This window comes from Miscanthus floridulus, chromosome 5 (assembly GCF_019320115.1).
Source record: "Miscanthus floridulus cultivar M001 chromosome 5, ASM1932011v1, whole genome shotgun sequence".
NCBI lineage: Eukaryota > Viridiplantae > Streptophyta > Magnoliopsida > Poales > Poaceae > Miscanthus > Miscanthus floridulus.
The window spans coordinates 18,926,536-18,949,135 of record NC_089584.1 but is presented as its reverse complement, the minus strand read 5'-3'; the positions used below and the strand labels follow the sequence as shown (position 1 = coordinate 18,949,135).

Sequence of the window (22,600 nt, the reverse complement as noted above, 5' to 3'; positions counted from 1 at the left end):
TTGGAGCGTGCCTAGACCGGGGAAGCGCGGCGCACCCGTGGTCACGTCAGTCGTCGCCTTGCCCCGTACCGTACTGTACGTCCATCGGGTATCGATCGGGCACCTCGGAAATATCCTATGCGTGGATGACGACGACGGCCCGACCCGAATGCGCCCTAGTCAATGTTTCGTCTCTACGCACACGACGACACGGACTCGCCTTCACCATTTACACTCAGTCCAGCCACCACCAGTGCCTGTGAGCGGTTCACCCTTCTGTTCATCCTGCTAATGCCATCGTCGATCCCCAATCACCTGCATTATTTCTCGTGCTGGCACCGTCTCCATTAATTCAGTGGATAGCTTGAACGCTTGATGCATCCCACCTTGCTGTTCCTCCCGCTCTTGGCCTCCTTGCTCCTCCTCCTCCATGACCACGCCAGCACCGACTGCGAGCCGGCGGCATGCGGGAATCTCACCCTCAGGTACCCGTTCTGACTCGGCAGCAGCACCAGCAGCCAGCCGCCTTCGCCCTGTAGTCACCCGGCCTTCGAGGTCTGGTGCAGCGACGACGGCCGCGTAGCCTCCTTGAAGGGCTCCTCCATCCACGTCCTGAGCATCGACTACACCACCAACTCCCTCGTCGCCTGCGACACCAAGCTCGCCGGCGACGACGGCGTGTGCAAAATCGACTTCAACGTGTCCTCCAGCATCGCGCTTGGCCTGTTCAATATTAGCCCACAGAACCGTGCCCTGTGCTTCCTCTACAACTGCAGCGGCACGGCCCCGAGCGGCCCCGAGTACGCGAACGCCACCACCAACTGCAGCAGTACTCCCAGCTACGCGTACCTCGGCTGGGACTACTACTGGGGCAGGCCACCGGCGCCGATCGCGACGTGGAGATGCCAGAACGCCTACATGCCGGTGCTCGGGTCGGAGGCGGCGGTCATGACGGCGGCCAACTACAGCCGGCTGCTGAAGGACGGGTTCGTCCTGGACTGGGAGGTGGCCGGCGTCGGCGACTGCCGAACCTGCAACGCCAGCGGCGGGCAGTGCCGGTACGACAGCGCCGCCACGGAGTTCTGGTGCCTCTGCCCCGACGGCAGGCGAGCGGCGCGGCCGACATGCGCCGGTGAGTCCCACCATGCTCCCCCACTTGCCCATGCCCTCCGTACACGTATGTGCATCCATCTACAGTAGTCAGCGTGTTTGTGTGGACGCCGGCGGCCGTCGCGGACTCGGCACGTACGTGCTGGTCGTTTTAGCCGCACGACTTTCTTACTGACACTAATTGCACGAAGCACGTAGTAGCTCTCGTGTCACTCTCAGTAACCTTGGCTAGCTCCCCTCAATTCACCGGTAGCTCTGGCGCGCGGCAGCTGCAGTGAGTGACATTTGACAAGTTGCCGGGACTGTGTGGTGCGCGCACTGGCCACGCCGCAGGCGCAATCCTATAGGCAAACGCGTGTGAAATCACTGATGCCTTCTTCCCTGCCGGCGCAGCGGAGTGCTCGCCGTCGCCGGGTGTCAACTTCATCTGCTAATGCCATTAGTAAGCTTTCTCGTGTCCTCGTCGCGTATGATTGTTCTCGTTAGTGCTCTGACGACCGAATCAAACGGAAGAATATGAGCACTTGCCTGAAGCTTCGGCGCCTTTGCCGTCCTCCGTACTTTATTGCCATTCCTGTCTAGTAGGTTGCCGTTGGCATTGCCAAAATGCTCATTTGGGGCAAGTGGGTCCACAACTTGTGTAGTATGGCTACAGCACTGACGAAGCCAGGGAGGTGGGGCCGGCACCGTCTAACTTTGATGTTTTCCATTATACACTTTTATGATCTAACTAATCCACCGTGTAATTAAAGAGTAAATAGACTCCCAATTCGCAAAAAAAGAGTAAATAGACTCCCATTGACATTTGTCTCTCCTAAACTAAGTTTTGACTCTGCCGCTAGACTATGGTCACAGGTGGCCATCAATTTGGCGCTTTGATTTCCTTGTCGAAATTAATCGGAGGCACTATTTTATGACATGCATGACTCTCATCAAGTAGCTTTAGTTTGAAAGTCGTTGGATCCCAACTCGAATTACAAGTAAATTAAATATTGTCCTGCAGTGTCTCTGTCTCTCTGATTTTGAAATATGGACAAATATCTTTTAGTGAGGATGAGCCTCATGATAGCATTACAACACTAGTGCTGGACAACAATAGTGCAGGAGTGGGTTTCAGTCCTGGTTAGGAAACCCCCTCTAGTCCTGGTTTTTCAACCGGGACTGCCAATCTAGGACTAAAGGCCCGGCTTTAGTCCTGGTCTCCTCAACCAAGATTGATTTGGGACTTCCGGCTTTAGTCCCGGTCTCCTCAACCAAGATTGATTTGGGACTTAGTCCCGGTTGGTAATACCTACTGGGAGTAAAGACGACTCCAGTCCGGGCCCAGGCGCTGCCACGTACTGAATGTCTCTTTTTTCTTTTCTTTTACAGTTTCTTTGCATTGAATATTGTACGCACATATTAAGAGTGTATCTAATTAAGTAAGATGTTGTATATTACAATGATCATCCATCCCATAATCAAATTTCATACAAACCATAATAAATTTAAACCAAGTCATTACACACTACATGTCCAAGTACTCCCCAAAGTTCATGCAAACATAGTATGTCACCACTACTACCTAATGAAGTGGACTTTCTCGTATTTTCAATTCAGTGAAGTGTAGGTCACCAATGTGGTATCCAAAGTTATCATTGATGAAGACCAACGCATTAACTAGTGGACTCTCCCCTGCTTCACAACTATGAGCACAAGGTCTACTAACGACGTTTAACGGTGCTCAAGAAGTCGGTGGGTCTCCCCTCTTAGTCGCAAGCAGCTTTGTCTAAAATCCTTCCGTAGTGAGTGTTGGCCATTCATGGGCATATTTCCAATCATAACCCAATTGATACATTGTCTGGTTTAGAATGGCTTCAAAACTGCACCCTTTGTAGGTTAACTCATAGTCCTCAACCTGTAATTGTTGGTAGAAGAAAAGGTTATGAGAACCAAACTTTGCAACATATAACAACAAATTCAGATATAAGCCATGAGTTCGACTTCGACTTTACCACATCATTTCGGTTGTTCGGAGCAATGCTTGCACAAAAGCCCACAACATCATGACGCATGTCCGCATTTATAGCTTGTATTAGCACGGAGGATAGTGTAGGCAGGGTGTACCAAATATTCGCAAGATTAGTTACACATGCAATGACAACATAGTTTTGTGTAACAGTCTGCTGGGGTGCCTTTATTCCCATCTCTGAGATTTGTACAATGCCTCTACCCCTTCTAGCAGCGGTGGAAAAGCCAATTCGACATTGGATTAATGGACCATTATCTACATGAAAGGTCTGAACAACCACTTCTTGAACCCTGATATTTGAGAGTGTCTCTTTAAGCCAAATAATTGGGTCCATTACCTATGGTACATTTAAGAATCACATATATATACATATCAGAAAATATATTTATACAAGCGTATTTGACACATTAATTTATTGGAAACATATAGAGTTGCTTACTACGCTTGGATGATTAAATGGTATATCCGGCAACACTGGATCGAATCCCATCCACGTTACATAGCCGCTGAAACCTATAACTTCCGGCGGAGGGAGACGACGTCCAACCATCACTTTTCACTAAAGTCAATATATCAAAAATCATATCACCGGAGACAATATTTTTCATACACGAAAATGCATATCACTAAAGTCAAAAAAAATTTCATAAGTCTACAAATATCAAAATTCAAATCACTGTAGTCAATATTTATCATAGACCAAAATGCATAAACACTAAAGTTAACATATCAAAATTCATATATGTATATCACTGAAGTCAATTTTTTTATAAGTCTATATATATCAAAATTCGCATCAATAAACCTTATATATCAAAATTCATATCACTAAAGTCAATATATCAAAATGCATAACACGTCAATATATCAAAATTCATACATGTATATCACTGAAGTCAATTTTTTTATAAGTCTATATATACCAAAATTCACATCAATAAACCATATGTATCAAAATTCAACATCTTTCCAAGCCGGGTTTCACACAGCACAAAGAGATGACAAGGGGTTGGCAACGAGTATTACCACCTGGCCGTAGACGAAGGTTGAGGCCGAGGCCGGAGACGAAGAAGGAGCCGGCAGAGACAATGTCGAGGCCTGAGACAAAGGCGCTGCTGGAGATGAGGGCGAGGTGAGAGACGTGAAGGCGCTGACCGGAGACAAGGAGGGCGATGGAGCCGCCGCGCGCACGGGAGAGGAGGACGAGGGCGCCGCGCGCGCTGGAGCAAGCCGAGGACGAGGGCGACACTGGCTGGCCGCTGGAGGATGAGGACGAGGGCATCGCCACGCGCGCCGTGGAGACAATGACGAAGGCCCATCGTGCGCACACCAGAGTCGATGACGAGGACGCTGGCCGGCCGACCAAGGACAAGGACGTGGGCGCTGCCGCGCGCGCCGGAGCGAAGGACGAGGACCCACCGCGCGAGCCAGAGAAGAGGGCGAGGTCGGACGGGTGACGCACGGCGGGGCTGGTGGTGCGGATCCGGCAGCGCTTGAAAGGAGAAAGAAGAAGAGAAAACATGAGTATATGTAGGGTTGGGGCCTTCAGGCCCGGGTTGGGCCTCCAACCGGGACTAGTAGAGGCCTTTTAGTCCCGGTTGGTGGGCCAACCCGTGACTAAAGCCGAATTTTAGCACGCGGCGAAACTGCTGTTTACTCGGCAGATTCGTTTCCTGCCCATGCAATAGTTTATAACATATCCTTTAACATAAATAGGCTAAAAATTATAAATTGCTTAGTAAAAAAAATATAACTAAAAAATTGCAATAAAAATTTGATTTCATATACAATTTATAATGCTTTTGTCTCATGCTTTAAATGTTTAATAACATATGCTATAAATTATAATTACAATTTAAAAATTCAAATTTCAAATCTCTGAAATTCAAGCATAGTTTTCTTTGACAACTTGATTTCAAATGAAAAAGTTGTCAACTATAAAGTTACATAACTTTTCGAGATCTACAACTTTCGTTTTTTGTCATTTCTCCATTTGAGGACATTTTAAAATTTCAAATTTCAAATTTTAGAAATTCAAACATAGTTTTCCTTGACAAAATGAGTACAAATCGAAAAGTTGTCAACTACAAAGTTGTGTAATTTTTTGAGATCTACAACTTTTATTTTGGTCATTTCTTCGTTCGACAAAGTGGTACTGCACAGAGATGTAAATTTATGAACAATATAGATGATGACTTTGTCGGCCGAAGATATGACCAAAATAATAATAAAGATCTTAGAGAACCTTACAATCCATACAAATATAATTATGATGTCCATATAAATAAACCTAATAAAACATAATTAACTTGCATACAAACATAATTAAAATATCCATACAAATAAACCTAATTAAAGTACATACCATTCGAATAAACCTAATTAAACATAACAGTACGAATAAACCTAACTAACACATAGATCCTACAAATCAACTGCAACCCTAGTCTATCTCCACTACCAGTAGTGTATGTCTCGAATTGTGTAACCACGGTCATTGTCTATGTAATGCAAGGCCCGTAATACAACACTCTCCATTGCTTCACAACGCTGAGGACATGGCATTCCATAGATGTAGCATACCGACGGACTATCGATGGCCTGGTTCTACCTAAATCTCACGGAATACTGAATGCCAGATGTCGTCCTCTGGCCCATCGTTTCCACGAAGTCCCAGGCGTACCCCAGTCACTTAAGAGCTTGCAGCCACATGTAGCATAGGTGAAATCATAGAGCAAAACCTGCAAGCGGACAAACAAAAAATATCAGGAAGCGCTCATATAATAATAAGAATACATAAACATTACTCTCATATCATACACGACGTACCACATCTAGACTGTGCTCACGTAAAGCTTCTATCTTCAAGGACGAGAAATCAGGCATACGGTAGCCATTTGGCTCGATTGCCTGCAAAGAAAGCAGCACGGCATTGATATGGACGCCTATCTTGGTTGGCGACCATCGTCCAGTCTGTACGATGTCCTGGCGCACCTCATTATTGTACCTAATGAGGATGTCGAAGGCGAGATTGCATGTCCATAACTCACCTCCTTCATCATTCACGACCTCACGTGTCGTCAGCTCGAAGATGTCCCACGCCCCGAGCAGCCATAGTGCTGCTTCCAACCACTTGACCGATTTTATAGTCTGTGACATTTGCAACAATCATATTATGAATAAATGTATATATGCAAAAATTATATTAGCACGCAAAACTTAAAATATTCTATACTTTGATGGGTCTGGGTAACGCGAAACGGCCCTATCCGGCGATGGCGCGAATGGAAGATCGCCAGGGTGGAAACCTGGTTCCTATGGGTGAGGAAGTCCGACGCCATTCATTGTAACTAAAAAAACTAAAAAACATCCCAATAAATATATAACCCTCATATAAATATACCATGCAATAATATGTATTAGAGAAACATATAAACAATAAATCATCATATATATATATATATATATATATATATATATATATATATATATATATATATATATACATGCCAAGTAAACTTAAACATTTTGCACATAATTTTGTTTAACGATTATTAACTCTCGTCAAGAAATAATGTTGCTAACAAAGATCTAGAAAACAATAAATGTTTAAGGTTATGTAGAAATGATGTATAAATAAAAATAAAATCCACCATTATTATTCCTAATCTAAAAAACCACATATTTGAATATTTCTATGCTTATTGCTAAAGCATGAAACGATCTACATTATTAGCAATGAAAGATTAGAAGAAGTTGCTAACCTTTAGAAGATTGAAGATGAAGCCAGCGGCCGAGAGCAAGAATTTGCTCCCCCAAGCAAGAACACGGATGAACAATAAGCAAAGACCAAGATTTGACATGTGTGTCTTAGGCTTGGGGGATAGTAGAAGCGGGTATATATAGGTGGGGACCTTTAGTCCGAGTTGGTAGAGCCTACCGGGATTAAAGGATCAACCTATAGTCCCGGTTGGAGCCAAAACCCAGGATAAAAGGCCAACGGGACATTTGGTCCCGGTTGGTGGTTTCAACCGGGATTGAAAGGCAACCTTTAGTCCTGGTTTGAACCACAGACCGGGACTAAAGGTCCCTACTGCAAAAGCCTGCTGCACTATCCATTGGGCAGGGGATTCTAGTCCCGGTTGGTGGTTCCAACCGGGACTAAATCTCCTATTACTCCCGGAGCACCACCAACCGGGACTAAATCTCCTATTACTCCCGGGCCAAATTATGGCCGGGAATAAAGCCAAAAACCAAAAGTTTGTTCTCTACTAGTGCAAGTTTGGTGATGCCCTTATGATATTTGCTTAGAGGAGGATCTACTACTTTGCTGGTGCAACTACTCTCTTCTCTCACCAACCCTCTCACCAAAGTGAAAAATTGCACTTCCATATACCAGTTCGATCATGACCTCAACTTTATTTAAGTGTGAGAATTAAAATGATTCAACTAGGGTAGCCATTACTTCAAACTGAACAAAGAAAACTTTCAACTAGCATCCAACTTTCAATGGAGACTTGATTGGAACTTTCAGTCAAAAAACCCAAATTTTGACCTTTCCGCTTTCGTCATCACTTTCAAACTAACTAAAAGTTTGCTTTAAAGTCTCTACATATAAGACAAACTATCAACTTCTTACTTTCAAGTGTTTGATTCAACCCATAATATTATCAAAGAGAAAAAGAGAACTCAAAGGGAAAAGTATTAGTACATACTCCCTCAATTCCAAATTGTAAGTTCTTTTGACTTTTCTAGATATATATTTTTCCTATATATCTAGAAATAGCATATATGTAGATGCATAATAAAACTAATGTACTTGAAAAAAATAAAAAATGACTTGCAATTTAGAGCGCATGGAGTATTTGATATCGTTAAAGTATTAGGGAATTGTCTCTATATTCTCCATCCGCTTAAACACTTAGATTGAACTGGTTAGTGCATGTGACTTAATATCGAATCATGGTTAAAGATACCAAGTTCAATTCTCAGTTATCATAATTGAATAAAATAATTATTGCTCGCTTAGATTCCACCACATACAAGGGCCAGTTTGGCAGAGCTCTCAGTGCATCTTTCAGACTAAATCTAGGAGAAGCTCAGCCAAATAGTTTTTTTTATTGAGAAGTGATTCTTTGCTGATTCTGTTAAGTGATTCTCTGAAATAAACTACAGGCTGGGAACTGAAAAAAGTAGCTTCTCCTAATTCACTCAACGCTCAGAATCACTTGCATAGAGTTTATTCTAGAGAATAGATGAGAATCAATTTCAATCAAAGAATCACTTCTTATAGAGAATCATGGTTTTCACATAAAATCTGAAGCAGGAGGAGCTCTCCTAAATTAGCCCTAACTCCGTAGTATATCTGCTGCCTCAAAAAAACATGCATGCACATAGAAGTCTGGTATTTAGAAATGCTTGCAAATTCTTGAATAATTCAATAGTAACTGCCTTTTCGGAGGAAACATTAAAATTGATTAACACTAGCAAAAGTAAAAGGCTCACACTCTCCAGCCTAGTTTGTTCATTATAATAAATATACAATTCAGAGTTTTTGCCCCAATAAATGACTCGCAAGTAAAGTTTGTCGTGGAAATATAGGAACTGTTGCTGACCGTGACAAGATTCTTTCACTCGCAAGTAAAGTATGTTGGCACCTATCCGCCAAAATAGCTATTGCTATGTTTGCAATAACAGATTCCCCTGCGCTAGAAAATTGACATAAACACTTTTTTTCAATTACACAGTACAACGCACGCAAGCACACTCACCTCTAAGAACGTACGCATGCAAACCTTACCCCTCTGAGCACCTTCGAAGATAGGACCGGTAAATTCTCTAGACGAGATTGATAAAGTCACCACAGACGTCTCGCTATTAACGGGAACGTCGCCTATCATTGCCGTGAAATCCTAGACGTCAGGTGCTACCGTGACTCTTGTAAACTACAGGCCCTCTCACGAAATCAACAAAAACACATTCGACTAAGGGAGAAGATACCAATAAAGAGATTTTGTTTGTGGCAAACACACATCAACATAAATCAACCATGCAAAATCAGGAGTACATGAGTTCCGTTAAAAAACACACCGACACTAGGCTGTTGTAAACTTTGGTAGCTTTTGCAAACATATATATATATATATATATATATATATATATATATATATATATATATATATATATATATATATATATATATATATATATATATATATATGTTCAGGTTGGAACTAGAAGCCAAAATCATATCTAGAGCATTGCGATTGCGATGACCACTTCCAAAGTCTTTCTATAGCTAGTCTCCCCGTAGGAATAGGAATATATATAGTGGCTTGGTGTATGCGTTTGGAAAAAGTGAGAGGTGCTAGGTTGATCTCCACCAGTTGGCCCAATGGTCAATTGGGCCCTTGATCCGCGCCCCGATCGGGGGCGCTCAGCCTTTCTACTGGCTGATGGGCCCCCGTCGCGCAGCACCATAAAAGGAGGGTGGGGGATGGGGCACATGACACGAGGTTCACTGTAGCCGCCAGCGCCCCACCGTGATGTCCTAACCCCAATCCGATCTAGAAGGGAAAGCTATAAGCGACGGGAAGCGCCATCGCCTTCACCGCCACCACCAGCACCGTGCCCGCACTACTGCTACCTACGATGACCTAGTGGGCGCGTCTCTGCTTCCCCTACTACTACGACTCCAGTGGCCATGTCGCGGTGGCGCCGTGGCCGTGGCTTCGCATGGTGAAGTACATCACCAAGTCTCCCATTAAGCTAAGTTTTACCCACTGATTTACGCCTAAAAGTGCTTTCAGTCCTATCAATGGTATCAGAGACATGGTTGCTAGTTTGTAGATCTAGTTTGAGGTAGCAGCAATTAGAAGGAGGTGAGAGATCCGATTCGGATCTAAGCAAAGCGTTCGATGCGAACCCTAACCCTAACCGAGGTGAAGAAAAGAACAACAAAGGGGTCTCGGTTTCGAGAACAACTCGAACCCTAACCCTAACCCACGAAGACAGACGGGGAAGATAAATAGTAGGGCTAACCCTAACCCTAACCCTAAATTGGACCAGCTTAGAGAAGAAAAGAAAGAAGATCCAAACAGAGAAGATTGAGGGGAAAGGGGAAGGGCCAGGGAGGCGGCTTACCTCGTCGGCCTCCACTCACCGGATCACCCTAGGAAGGGCCTCTGCGCCGGTGTACTACGGCCATGCTAGGGCGCCGCGGCTAGGCCGCTCGATGGCGGCGTGCTCACCCATTGGGGAGCGTGCGCCGGCGAGGGGGCCAACGATGGCGCCACCATCCCTTCGTCGTGGGCTCGCTCAGGTGGCTCTCTGCGCTCACTTGCTCGGTGTTGAGCCACTCAGAGAGAGAATGGGGAGAGAGGAGTGAGTTAGGGTTCGGGAGTGGAGCCGTGCGGAGTCAAGGGCACCGTCGCCTAGATCGCTCGACGGCGGCGCACTCAGCCTCGGGCGAGCGAGCTCTCCGGCGAGGGGACCAACAATGGCGCCACTCTGTTGTGCCTCTCGCCTCTCCGCCGCGGCGCTGAGGAAGGAAGAGAGAGAAAGCGAAGTGACGAATTGACCTAGGGTTTCTACGGGAGCGGTCGCGGCATGGTTTTTACTCGGGCAAGAAGCGCGGACGACTGTCGGATGCAGATCAACGGCTGGCAGCACTCGGGCTGGATTTAGCCCAGGCGGGCAAGTGATTTCTCGGCCCAGGCCCAGGTTACGGCCTGGGCGCGGGGACGACGTGGCGCACGCGGCTGGCTGGGCCAGCTTTCGTCGTTGAGCCGCGACAACGCACAACGCGCGAGTGTTTTTGGCCCAAATGCATAGTGACGATTTTTGTTTTGTTTTATTATTTTCAGAAGCAAATTTTTAAAGATTTTTTTGTCTAGTTTGAATCTCTGTCAAAATTTGAACCAAAGGGATAATTTTTTCGGAGAGTAGATGAGTAAAGTAAAATGCTTCTGAAAAGTAGCAAAGTTTGAGGTAGCTGTTAAATCTAATGGCAACTGTCCGTGACGATAAGGCACGCTCTATGCACTGATCTGTGATGGAACAGGAAAAATAAAAAGAAAGTTAAGTTTAAGTCATAAGGTGATCACCAAAATTAGCGATGGACAGTCTGACGCTAAAAGCGGCTACAACGACAGATAGTCTGACGCTAAAAAGTTATAGCGACAGACTTCTGCAGACACGGTAAGTCCTGTCACTAAAAATCTTTAGCGTCAGACAGGACTTTTAGCGTCAGACAGTCCGTTGCCCTAAATTTTTTTAGCGACAGATAGTCTGCTGCTACACTTTAGCGACAGATAGCCTGCCAGGACTCTATAGCGACAGACAATTTGAAGTTTCAAATATTTTTAGCGACAGATGGTTTGACGAGATCATTTAAATGCATTTAAAAAAAATAAAAGGCCATTTGGTTGCAAATTAATACAAAAGTAACATCATTGTGCATATTTCTCATACAAATAGATTCATTCATAAACCTGAAACATAGATCCATCAACAATTATCCACGATAATACAAATGTCACTACACAACTAAGATTCAACTTCAACAAACATACATGCATCTTCACAAATTTGACCAAAAGTTTACAACAACTCACATAGATAAGCTCACCATCTCATCTATTTCCTCTGGAGACAATAAGAACATCCTCCAAAACATAATGATCATAAGAAGGGACAAGAAGAACATCCTCCAAAACTTTACAACAGGTCAAGCTGCTTTAGCTAAGCAGATCATGGATGTAGATATACCTGTCTTGATTTCCACTTGTAATTCCTAAGTCTCTACCTACAGTAAAAATTAATTCTTAGGCCAGAACCATAAAAACCATTCTTGTTCGATGATCCCGCAATAGTAAGGTTGTACATAGCTTAAACGTTAAGTATGTGGAGTAGGGTGAGTGAGATTATATACCTTTGCTTGCATTTGTTTGGTGGATTCAGCGCCAGCTGATGCTGCTTCAGAAGAAGCGATGAAAGCAGTCACAGGATCATCCCCAGCCTCAAGTCTCTGCTCAGCGCAGTAATTTTATCAGATAACCATGGACAATTGTGCAGGAAGATAAAGCAGAATCAAGAAGTAACTTGTTTCAGAACAGCAGAAGCAGGAATTAGGGCATCCAACATTGTGCGGTATCCTGCGCTGGCACCACCATATTTGCTAACAGCAGCAACGGACGCCTCTAAAGCATCAGCCCCTGCAGAAAAGCAGCAAGGTTTATTTAGTATGTAAAATTCATGATATATGGTCAGAAAGATCAAGCACATTGCTTACATTTATTTGCAGTGACAGTTGAGCTCTGCTTTTAAGCTTGCATAGGCAGCCTTGCAGAGTATGTCATACCTGGAGTATATTAGGAAATAGGAACTGTAAGTTTACTCCGTAGTAATCATACATTCAATAAGGAAAAAATGGGCACCGAAAGCACAAATTATCATACAAGATTCCACTTGTTCCACCCATCACCCTTCGGATTGTTGCCCCAATTTCATTTATTGTTCCAGCTGCATCATCGATAGGGTAACTGGAATAGAGAAAAAATGCACTAAATTTTGGTCAAATTTTACATGAAAAAAATGAATTATATCATAAAATTAGCTGACACGATTATAATATCAGGAAAATGATACAGAAAAAGACACTGGTTGGAAATGAAGTGTGATACAGTGATAGAACTAATGAGAATCATCAGCATCATGTATATAATTTCCACTGGACAGGAACTAGCGTTATATACTAAAGCTAGTAAAACCAGGTGGGAGTTCATATATCGTCTTTTTATCACATGTCAGCAGCACAATTATCATATTTCTAATCTACATTTCAAGAATAAAAAACTTCTTGCCAATGATTTGTAGTGCTTTTAACTTACCGCTTTTTCATATCTTCAAGAATAGTTGTTGCACCTCTATACATCTGAAAAGAACAGCAGTGAATTACTCAATCCTAAAATAGCAGTAGTCAAATAAGCATTGAATTGAATTGGTAAACACAATTTAACTCACTGTGGTTCCACAGTCACCATCACCCACTTTACTGTCCCATTCATTTAGGCTATCCTTGAGATTGATAATTGCAGTAGCACTTGCTTCAATAGCAGCCTCCAGGATACACCCTTGCTTGCTCAGCTCCTGAGATGGAGCAAAAATCTGCAGAAGAATAACAAATCATGATAACTGACGGACTGCAAATGCATATGGCAGTGTGATAAAAGACAAAAAAATGCAGAACAGTCTTGAAAGTTCTGTGAAAAGGGACAATGACAACAGAGCCCACGGTTTGCTCTTGCAACGTGCTAAGGAAAACACATTAACTGTGGTTGATATATATTACTATCTAGTTAAATGATTCAGATGAAAGAGACAAGTACTTGGCGACAACTACAAACAATGCCAAAAGAAAAGGGTGAAGGGGGGTGACCCGGAGCTCATCAAACAGTGCTACCTTTTTGTTTGGTTCTTGACATAAGACTGAACAATTCAGTTAAATGCAAGCTATAATTTAGCGAAAAGAAAACAAACAAATAAAATCACTCCATGTTTGTTATAGGCAAAGGAATGAATCAAGTTAGAAAATAAGAGCAGATTCACCCAAGATTCCAGCGCAGGTGTGAACTTAAACATTTTAGTGAAGAGATTGAAGCAAAATAAGGATTCCTAATGTGAATAAGTCTTCAGCAAATTTAAATCCCCACTATGAGCAATTTAAATCATGACGTGGAGCAAAAACTTACTAGTAAGAAATTAAGGTTACAGCAGCTAGATAGAGCAAAAACTTACTAGAAAGAAATTAGAGAGGATTTTATATATGCACATTACATATAAGTATAAGCTGGTGATGCGTGCATATGTATGGGACAAATTAGAGAGGATTTTTACATAGCTAGCTAGCTACCTGCTGAGACTGGTGCACTTACTACTACCGCTATCACTCAAATAAAAAAAGTAACCAATGGCAACAAATGCTAGAACTTACCCTCTACCTTATCTGCTAGTTAAGCGTGTGGATCCAACACCAAGAAACAGGCTGGCATTATTGGTCCAAGGATGTATGGAGAGCTCCAGAATTATTAACATGCTAAAAATTTAGGCAGAAAATGGTTAGTGGAGCAAATTCTGCACAAATTGAATCCTACTGTGAAATTCAGTTACCTGTGTTTACTTAGACAGGTGGCGTCCTGCTTACTCCAAACAAATCAGCAGCAGAAGAATCACATTGCGAGGAAGATATACTTTTCAGCCAACATTCTTTTTCAAAACCATGTAGTGCTTGTTCTATGAGTATGTTCACAGTAACTAGTTTCAGTGACACAGAAGCAAAACTAACACCATCCTAGTTTTAGAACAAAATGGGCTCCCATTAGTAGAACCAAGGTCAGAACATCTATGAGAAGGTATGTGAGAGAATTGAGCTACTTTTCTGCTCTGTAAGATGTCCAGACCATTGTCCTAACAAGAGCGACTACTAAAAAAGTGAACTAGCTCAGGCCAAAAATACCCTTAATCAAACTCACTCAAGCATGACCCAGTTTCAAGCAACCGTCACTAGTGTTTAAGGCAAGCAATAGATGTTGGAACTAGGTAACTAATATTATCAGACTTTTTAAAGCTGAAATAGAAATTTGGGTTTTTTTACTGTAACACAGTCACACATGCTAGTGCTAATTTCTAGACTGAACCTTTACGTGGTCCAAAGACTGATTAATTATGTAGTGCTTCTGTCATGTAGGAGTGCTAAGTTTAGATTGTAGGTTATATGATCTTATAGCCAAGGATAGTAATTTGAATTTGATGCAAGTAAATGTCCCAACTCCGAATCATTTTGTCCTCTATGGGTTAGTTAAGAAAATCTCAACACCAGTTAAATGTTTGTTCTGTTCTCTCGCCACTTCTATCATCTCTCTACTGCCTAACTCCTACAAAAACAACTGTACAAAAAAACAGACAAGGGCCAGGTGGGAAGAGCATTACATATTCTTGTATGACGATGCATTTAATCACAACACCATCCAACAAAGGCTAGCACATAGCAGTCAATTGCAAAACAACAGTTAGCTTGCATTGACATTTCATAAAACACCTAGATTACATGCAGTGGCAGCACAGAGCAGCAAGCATAGAGCAACGAGCAGAGGATTTCCAGCGGCCGAACTCCAGATGCACAGTAGCAGCGACGCTAGGTAGCAGCATGGGGATTGGGGGTGATAGGGAGGACAACCTCACCTAGATTCTCAATGCATGACGGCGCCGGCAGGGTAGAGGTACTCGAGGATGAGGCGGAACCGGTCTCCCTACCACGAGCGGCCATGGATCTAGCCTCCCTCGTACGAGCGGCCGTGGATCTGGCGCACAAGCAGGGCCCCTAATGGCTGCTCAACGCACCACGACTTGGCGGAGGGTGAAGGACGGGACTGGGCGGGGTGGTGCGACGGATGAGACATGGTGCTGCTTGCGGCAAGCCGGGAACCCCAAACCCTAACGAATTTGGTGCCGACACAGAGCTGTAGATGATAAGGTCGACGAGCGGCGTCGGCATCGGCGGAGCGCACCAGCGGCGACCAAGCGGGCAGCGAAGGTGGAGGGTGGGAGCGCGATGCGTGGGTGCGGGATCCAGAGGCGGAGGGGGTCGGAGAGACTATTTGCCTAAGGTGAGATGGGAGAAGAGAGGAGGAGAGAGAGGAGAGGAGCACTGAGCACGTCGGACACAGGACCGAGGGGACGGGACGACCGGTTCCGGACTTGAGTCTGAACTTAACCAATCTACATAATTTTTTTCGGGGTTTTGCGTTTTTTATTTTTTCACTGCCTTTTCTATTCCTAAAGACAGGCGCACCGGGCGCCAATACCAAATGCAAGTGGGCGCGCGAGCTCAATGTAGGTGGGCGCGTGAGCAAGGTGGGGCCCTTTTTTAGCGACAGACGGATTGATGCTATACCTGTTTTCAGCGACAGATAGTTCGACGTTAAAGGTGATTACCTATAGTGACAGACAGTTAATCTCTAAATGGAGAATTAGCGTCAGATTGTCTGTTACTTATCTTTAGCGTCAGATCATCCATCGATAAAACAAAGTTTTAGCGTCAGATGTCTGACGGTGATATGGTGTTGTGGTGTAGTGTGAGATCAAGGAGGAGAATGTTAGGTCGATCTCCACCAATTGGCCCAACGACCAATTGGACCCTTTCCGCACCCTGATCGGGGACGCTCAGTCTTTCCACTGGTTGATGGGCCTCCGTCGCGTAGCACCATAAAAGGATAGTGGAGGATGGAGCACACAACACGAGGTTCACTGTAGCCGTCAGCGCCCCACCGTGATGTTCTAACCCTAATCCGATTTAGAAGGGGAAGCTATAAGTGACGGGAAGCGTCATCGCCTTCGCAGCCGCCACCAGCACCGCGCCCGCACTGCTGCTACCTACGACAACCTAGTGGGCGCGTCTCTGCTTCCCCTACTACTACGACTCCAGTGGGCATGTCGCGGTGACGCTGTGGCTATGGCTGCGTATGATGAAGTACATCACCAAATATCCCATTAAGCTAAGTTTTATCCACTAATCTACGCTAGAAGTGCTTTCAGTCCTATCAAGAGGAGCTCGTTGGTCGGACGGCAGGAGCGTGCCTGCTTACCGGGGGAGCGCGCGTCCACGGTCACGTCAGCCGTCGCCATCGCCGTGCCCCGTCCATCGGGCACCTCGGAAATTCCGTGCTCCGATGACGACGGCCCGAGTCAATGTTTTCGGGTCTACGCACACACGACGACGACGCGGACTCACCTTCACTATTTACTCTGCCACTACCTGTGTGCCTGTGAGGCCAGTGTGAACGGTTCACCCTTCTATTCCCTGCTAATGCCATCTTTGAAGCTTTCCATGGCTCTGGCTCCGTCCTTGTTGCTGCTCTTCCTAGTCTCGTCGTCGGTGTGGGTGGCCTTATCCTTACCATTGCCGGTGGCAGCAGCAGATGGACAAGGAGACTACTGCCCGCCCTTTTTATGCGGCGACGTGACCATCTCCTTCCCGTTTGGGCTCATCCCGGAGGGCGCTGAGCAGACCAACTGCGGTGCCGGCCGAGATTGGGTTCCTGGTTCGTTGCCATAACAGCATCACATACCTCGGATCCTATCAGAGCGAGCACGACATGCAGATCCTCAGCATCTTTTACCACAACCACTCCTTGCTCATCGCCGATAGACCCTGGCCTGCATATTTCAATAGTACTAGCACTGGAAGATGCCACACCTTCTTGTTCGTCCGTTCTCGATCAGCTCCGTAAATCAGAACCTCATCCTCTATAACTGCAACAAGCCGCCGTCGTCGCCTGGTGTGGACCTCGTGGAGACGCTGTGCCACAAGGCCCACAACAACACGTTTGTTCGTGCCGCCGATGGTTCCGACGAGTCAGAAGGCAGCTACTTCTTGGAAAGCTGCACCGCTGCCATGGTGGCGGAGCTTGGAGTGTCTGGCAAGGTGAACGCTAGCAACTACGAGCAACCCGTCAGGGATATGGCTTCCTAGCGACATGGCAGTGGCCACCACCGCTGCCGCCGCCGCCGCCGCCAGGTAACTTCGCTCTTATATATAGATAGACCAAAAGAAGTATTCCTCTTCCTGCTAAGCTGATAGATAGATAGACTCGGTATGAGAGAGAGAGAGAGAGAGAGAGAGAGAGAGAGATACACACACGCTACCATGAAGCTGGCTATAAAATAACTTATTCGGTAGCCACATTGAGTTACGATAATTACTATGTTAATTTACGATATTATAGTAACTCTTTACTAAGTGGTTTACTATAACGTTATGGTAAATATCCCCATGTGTTATAGTAACTCAACTATCGTAAATATGTACTGACATTATCGTAAATTAGTATATAAAATTATCGTAAATGGAGGTGGCTACAGAATAACTTATTTTGTAGCTGGCTACTGACTATACTCTCCCTATATATATATTTACGATAATTATTCGGTAGCCACATTGAGTTACGATAATTACTATGTTAATTTATGAGATTATAGTAACTCCTTACTAAGTGGTTTACTATAATGTTATGGTAAATATCCCCATGTATTATAGTAACACAACTATCGTAAATATGTACTGACATTATCGTAAATTAGTATATAAAATTATCGTAAATGGAGGTGGCTACAGAATAACTTATTTTGTAGCTGGCTACTGAATATACTTTCTATATATACACACACTAGTAGCTTCGAATCAGGGCTGACATAGAAGTGAGAGGACCTCATAGTCATATATATCCTTCGTAGGCCCCATGAATTAGGTCCCCATTTGCACGCAGGAGTAGCTCTCATCTTACCCTGACTGACATTGGCTGCCTTCCCAGTTCCCTCGATCCACCGGTAGTTTTTTTTTTAAAGACATCACTGGAGGGGTGAGAGCCTCACCTAAATGGTTTTCCATTGATTCCGGCAAGCCGGTGGATGGAGGGAGCACCTACAAAGGTCCGTGGACCAAAGTCACATAGATCACATCATATAGGGGAATGGGGAGAGTCTAATGCATTACAAACATTTGGCACCAAACGTCAACTAAATGCCTGTCACGTTGGCGTATCCGGCAACCCCACAGGCGGGCGGCTTCTTTGCAGGCAGCTAGGAGGCGACGTAGAGAAGGTTGTTGATGGCGGAAGACAACATCGTGTCTATGGTTCCAGATGTTCTAGCAGCACAGCAGTAGCATGGTGTTGAAGTGTTTTGGAGGTATCGTTGGTGTCCTGGGCATATCCCAGAGCTGTTAGTTGATGGGAGAGGTAAACCTTGGAAGCCAAGGTGGTTCCAGAACTCTTTTGCCACCTTGCAATGGAAGATGAGGTGATCTGAAGTCTCCGGTTGTTGTCTGCAGAGCTCACAGATGTCGTCGTCGAGGACAGGTTTATAGTACAAATTAGCACGGCACTGGAGGCGTCCGCGCATAAGCAGCCAACCAAAGAAGCGAACCCTCGTAGGCGCCCTGCTTGTCCAGACATAGTTGTAGATCCTGCTGCTGACACCAGAGTAGGTTGATGCTCTATAAATTGCTCTAGTATTAAGCTTGCTGGTCGTGTCGGCGAATTTGCAAGTCCGCCGATCAGGCTGCTGGGTCAAAGTTATATGAAATGCCGAGTTGAATGATCTGCTGAACTGAGACGTCTTTGTTTGTGGAGTGGCTGAGCAAGCAAGGGATTTGGACAGCTAGGGTAAAGGCACCCAGCCATGAGTCCCACCAGGAGGAGGTCGAAGCACCGTCTCCCACCTGCACGCTGGTGATGCATCGGTAAGCAGGTAGAAGTGCCTGAAGCCCTTCCCAGTGGTTACCATCAGCCGGACCCTTCATGGAGATCATGTCAGTGGACCTTCTAGCCCAGATGGCCCAAGCTGAGTCCTCCGGATGGTGCAGCCGATGGAGGAGTTTTAGGAGGAGGCAGGCATTGTGTGTAGCAAGGTCCCGTACACCGAGGCCTCCTTCCTGCTTTGGCTGTTGAGCCACCTCCCAACTTACCAGACATTATCCACCGGTAGCTTTGGCCAATTGGTGGTGATGGTGACATACTGACACCAGCGGCAGCAGCTGTTGAGGCGTGGATTTCTGCTTGAGTACACGGCTGACGACGGCTGCGCCGATTGCACCGAGAGCGAGGAGGCCAGTGCCGTACTAATGTCGCCGACAATTTGTTTGAGTGCCACTGCTACGAGGGTGTCCACTGGGCGAATTGCCGTGAGTTCAATACCTTACGGTCTTGTGCTTTTAAAAAATGCTACTCTTTTGTTTGTTTGTGTTACTTTCCATTCTTTTGCAAATTATTCATTCACATTTTGGGTCTAAATATCTATTCTTTGTTTTTGCAACAATTTACCTTGTTAATCTCCAAGAGAATAAATTACTTGAAAACAAATACTGCAGGCTTGTGCATCTTTTCTACAAGATTGGTACTAGCTCAGTAAAACAAGGCAAATCATAACAGTTGCATTGGTTGATGGTAGAGCTCACCAGCAATGTTTTGGTAAAATTCATTTTTCAATCTCCAACTTGCACAATAGTCTAATTTTTAGGCTGAACTATTAAACTAGGTTACGAACCCTTTAGTGTTGAAACCACTACCGGAGACCGGCGCTTTGCCGAGTGCCTAATGCACTCGGCAAAGGCTACTTTGCCCTCGGCAAAGCCTTTGCCGAGTGCAGCACTCGGCAAAGAGCATCCGGTAAAAAATCCGTCGGCAAAGAATTCTTTGCCGAGTGCCTTTTATCGGGCACTCGGCAAAGTCTTTCCTGAGTGCCCAACACTCGGCAAAGTTGGAACCGAAAAAAAAAACCCGAAAAAAATGAAAAACAAATGAATTTTTTTAATCGGTGGAGGCCCCCACCAGCCAGCGCCCACCCATCTCCGACATTTTTCGCGTAAATTTCGCAGCAACGCGGCCGACGGGATTCGAACCCACGACCTCCCCTACACGCGAACCTCGTCTACCACTACACCACACTGTCACTTGTGTATGGATTCCGTTTTAGTTCCCAACATATTATACTAAATCCAGTGTAAAATGCTTGTTTGAGGCCCTAAACGAATTCAAATAAAAAAGTTGTAAACTACAAAGTTTCATAACTTTTCGAAATCTACACTTTTAGTTTAGGAAGTTTTTCCCTCCGAGGCCGTTTACAATATTTGAATTTCAAAATTTTGAAATTCAAACGCAGTTTTACATGATAAGATGATTTCAAATCAAAAAGTTGCCAACTACAATGTTTCATAACTTTTCGAGATCTACAGAGTTTATTTTGGTTGTTTTTCCATCCGAGGTCGTTTGAAAAGTTCGAATTTTAAAATTTTGAAATTCAAACACAGTTTTGCATGACAAGATGATTTCAAATCAAAAAGTTGCCAACTACAATGTTTCATAACTTTTCGAGATCTACAGAGTTTATTTTGGTTGTTTTTCCATCCGAGGTCGTTTGAAAAGTTCGAATTTTAAATTTTTAAAATTCAAACACAGTTTTGCATGACAAGATGATTTCAAATTAAAAAGTTGACAATTACAAAGTTTCATAACTTTTCGAGATATACAAAGTTTATTTTGGTTGTTTAGTCATCTGTTCATCCGACATGGTCGTTCTAACATTATTCACAAATCTTATATATCTCTTTTATAGTTTCATAAACTACAAGAGAGATATGTTAGATTTGTGAACAAATTTACTTTCACTTTGTCATATGAAGAAAAGACCAAAACAAACATTATACATCTTGATGAGTTATACAACTTTGTAGTTGAAAACTTTTTTATTTGAATTAATTTACTGCTTCAAAATATGCTTTGAAATTTTCTTTGTCGAGTGTAAAAAAAACACTCGGCAAAGAAGCTCTTTGCCGAGTGTAAAAAAAAACACTCGGCAAAGAGCTTCTTTGCCGAGTGTCAAAAAAACACTCGGCAAAGGCGTCTTTGCCGAGTGCCCGAAAAACAACACTCGGCAAAGAGCCGGTCTCCGGTAGTGAACTGGATAAATTTGGTCCTCTAACTGGTTTTAAAGGCGGTTTTCTTTCTCCTAAAAATAATAAATATGGTTTATCTCTAAAAATTCATAGCTAAGTTATCTTAAACCAGAAAAATATTAAACTAGCATGATTTTTTTTTAAAATATATTATTTAGTTGTTGTTGCTCTAACGGGAGGCTGGAGTTAGTTGGATATTATTTGTTCATATTCCTAGTGTTTACTGCTTGTGGTCAGTCTTGTTATTTATTTAAATATCATTTTGTGCTCTACTTTATATAAATTGCATGACTAGTTGATTACATGATGTTTGGGGCACTCCCTTGCTTGAAACCTATAACCTAATAGGTCAATTAACATAAAGTAAAGCACTAGCCATGCAAATACCTAGTGTTTCATGTCGTCTTGGACATATTTCTACATACTCATAGCATGGTAGATCCTTTTGCCAATGATATAGTTCAAACTATATTTAAATAAAAATGAACATGACTTCAAGCCAAAAAAAAGGAACATGAACAAATAAGATCTAAATAATTCTAAATAGGTTACCGAACAGATAAATGACATTTTATAAAAAAAAATGTTACTAGTTTCATATTTTTTTGATTCAAAATAATTAGTTATGAGTTTTTAGAGATCAAATTAAATTTTTATTATTTTTACCAAGATAGAAAATCACCTTTGAAACCAACAAGAGGAGCAAATTTCTTTGGTTTTCAAATCTAGAGGACGTTACTCCGGTATCCAGTTTGTCGTGCAAGTTGGAGGTTGGAAAATACTTCACCCTAAAGCCTGTATACTTGTGCTCATGGTTCCCTTCTTCAGCTGTTGTCCACAAATATGTCCATCAACATCCACAGATGCAGATCGTCCATAGTTTGTGCCTATTAATTATATGAAAGTCAAAACCGTTTGAATAATTTACTTCTTCGATCTGGAGAGATGAGAAATGCCTCCTCGATCCGGTCTTTACTAACTTGTGAGAAGTA

At 43.8% G+C, this 22,600-nt stretch overlaps 2 protein-coding genes and 1 pseudogene across 5 annotated transcripts in view; 2 read left to right on the top strand and 1 right to left on the bottom strand.

Moving 5' to 3' along the window:
* Nucleotides 1-22,600, top strand: part of LOC136449615 (LEAF RUST 10 DISEASE-RESISTANCE LOCUS RECEPTOR-LIKE PROTEIN KINASE-like 2.1) — a 32,961-nt gene that overhangs the window by 8,158 nt on the left and 2,203 nt on the right. The window contains exon 1 of one of the 4 annotated variants that reach the window (XM_066449721.1): nucleotides 497-1,111. The exons of the other annotated variants lie outside the window; for them this stretch is intronic. Coding sequence (XP_066305818.1) covers nucleotides 898-1,111 — 214 coding nt within the window. The 5' untranslated portion in view covers nucleotides 497-897. Of the gene's footprint in view, nucleotides 1-496; nucleotides 1,112-22,600 lie in introns of those variants that run through there. 4 annotated transcript variants of the gene reach the window in all.
* LOC136451168 (putative 3,4-dihydroxy-2-butanone kinase) lies at nucleotides 9,340-15,653 on the bottom strand. Its single transcript, XM_066451925.1, has 8 exons — nucleotides 15,615-15,653; nucleotides 13,124-13,267; nucleotides 12,991-13,034; nucleotides 12,559-12,642; nucleotides 12,403-12,461; nucleotides 12,203-12,315; nucleotides 12,033-12,128; nucleotides 9,340-11,906 (listed from the first exon to the last, which is right to left on the bottom strand). The coding sequence occupies exons 1-8, from the start codon at nucleotides 15,651-15,653 to the stop codon at nucleotides 11,895-11,897; spliced, it is 591 nt and encodes a 196-aa protein (XP_066308022.1). The 3' UTR covers nucleotides 9,340-11,894.
* Nucleotides 16,693-17,701, top strand: LOC136451167 (uncharacterized; annotated as a pseudogene).

Excerpts from the sequence above, each read along its gene's own strand:
- LOC136451168 (XM_066451925.1), bottom strand. The coding sequence starts at position 15,653 with ATGCCGACGCCGCTCGTCGACCTTATCATCTACAGCTCT. Across the intron at positions 13,035-13,123 it reads ATGGTGACTGTGGAACCACA|ATGTATAGAGGTGCAACAAC; the intron begins GTGAGTTAAATT and ends TGTTCTTTTCAG. Across the intron at positions 12,643-12,990 it reads CTTGAAGATATGAAAAAGCG|TTACCCTATCGATGATGCAG; the intron begins GTAAGTTAAAAG and ends TCTCTATTCCAG.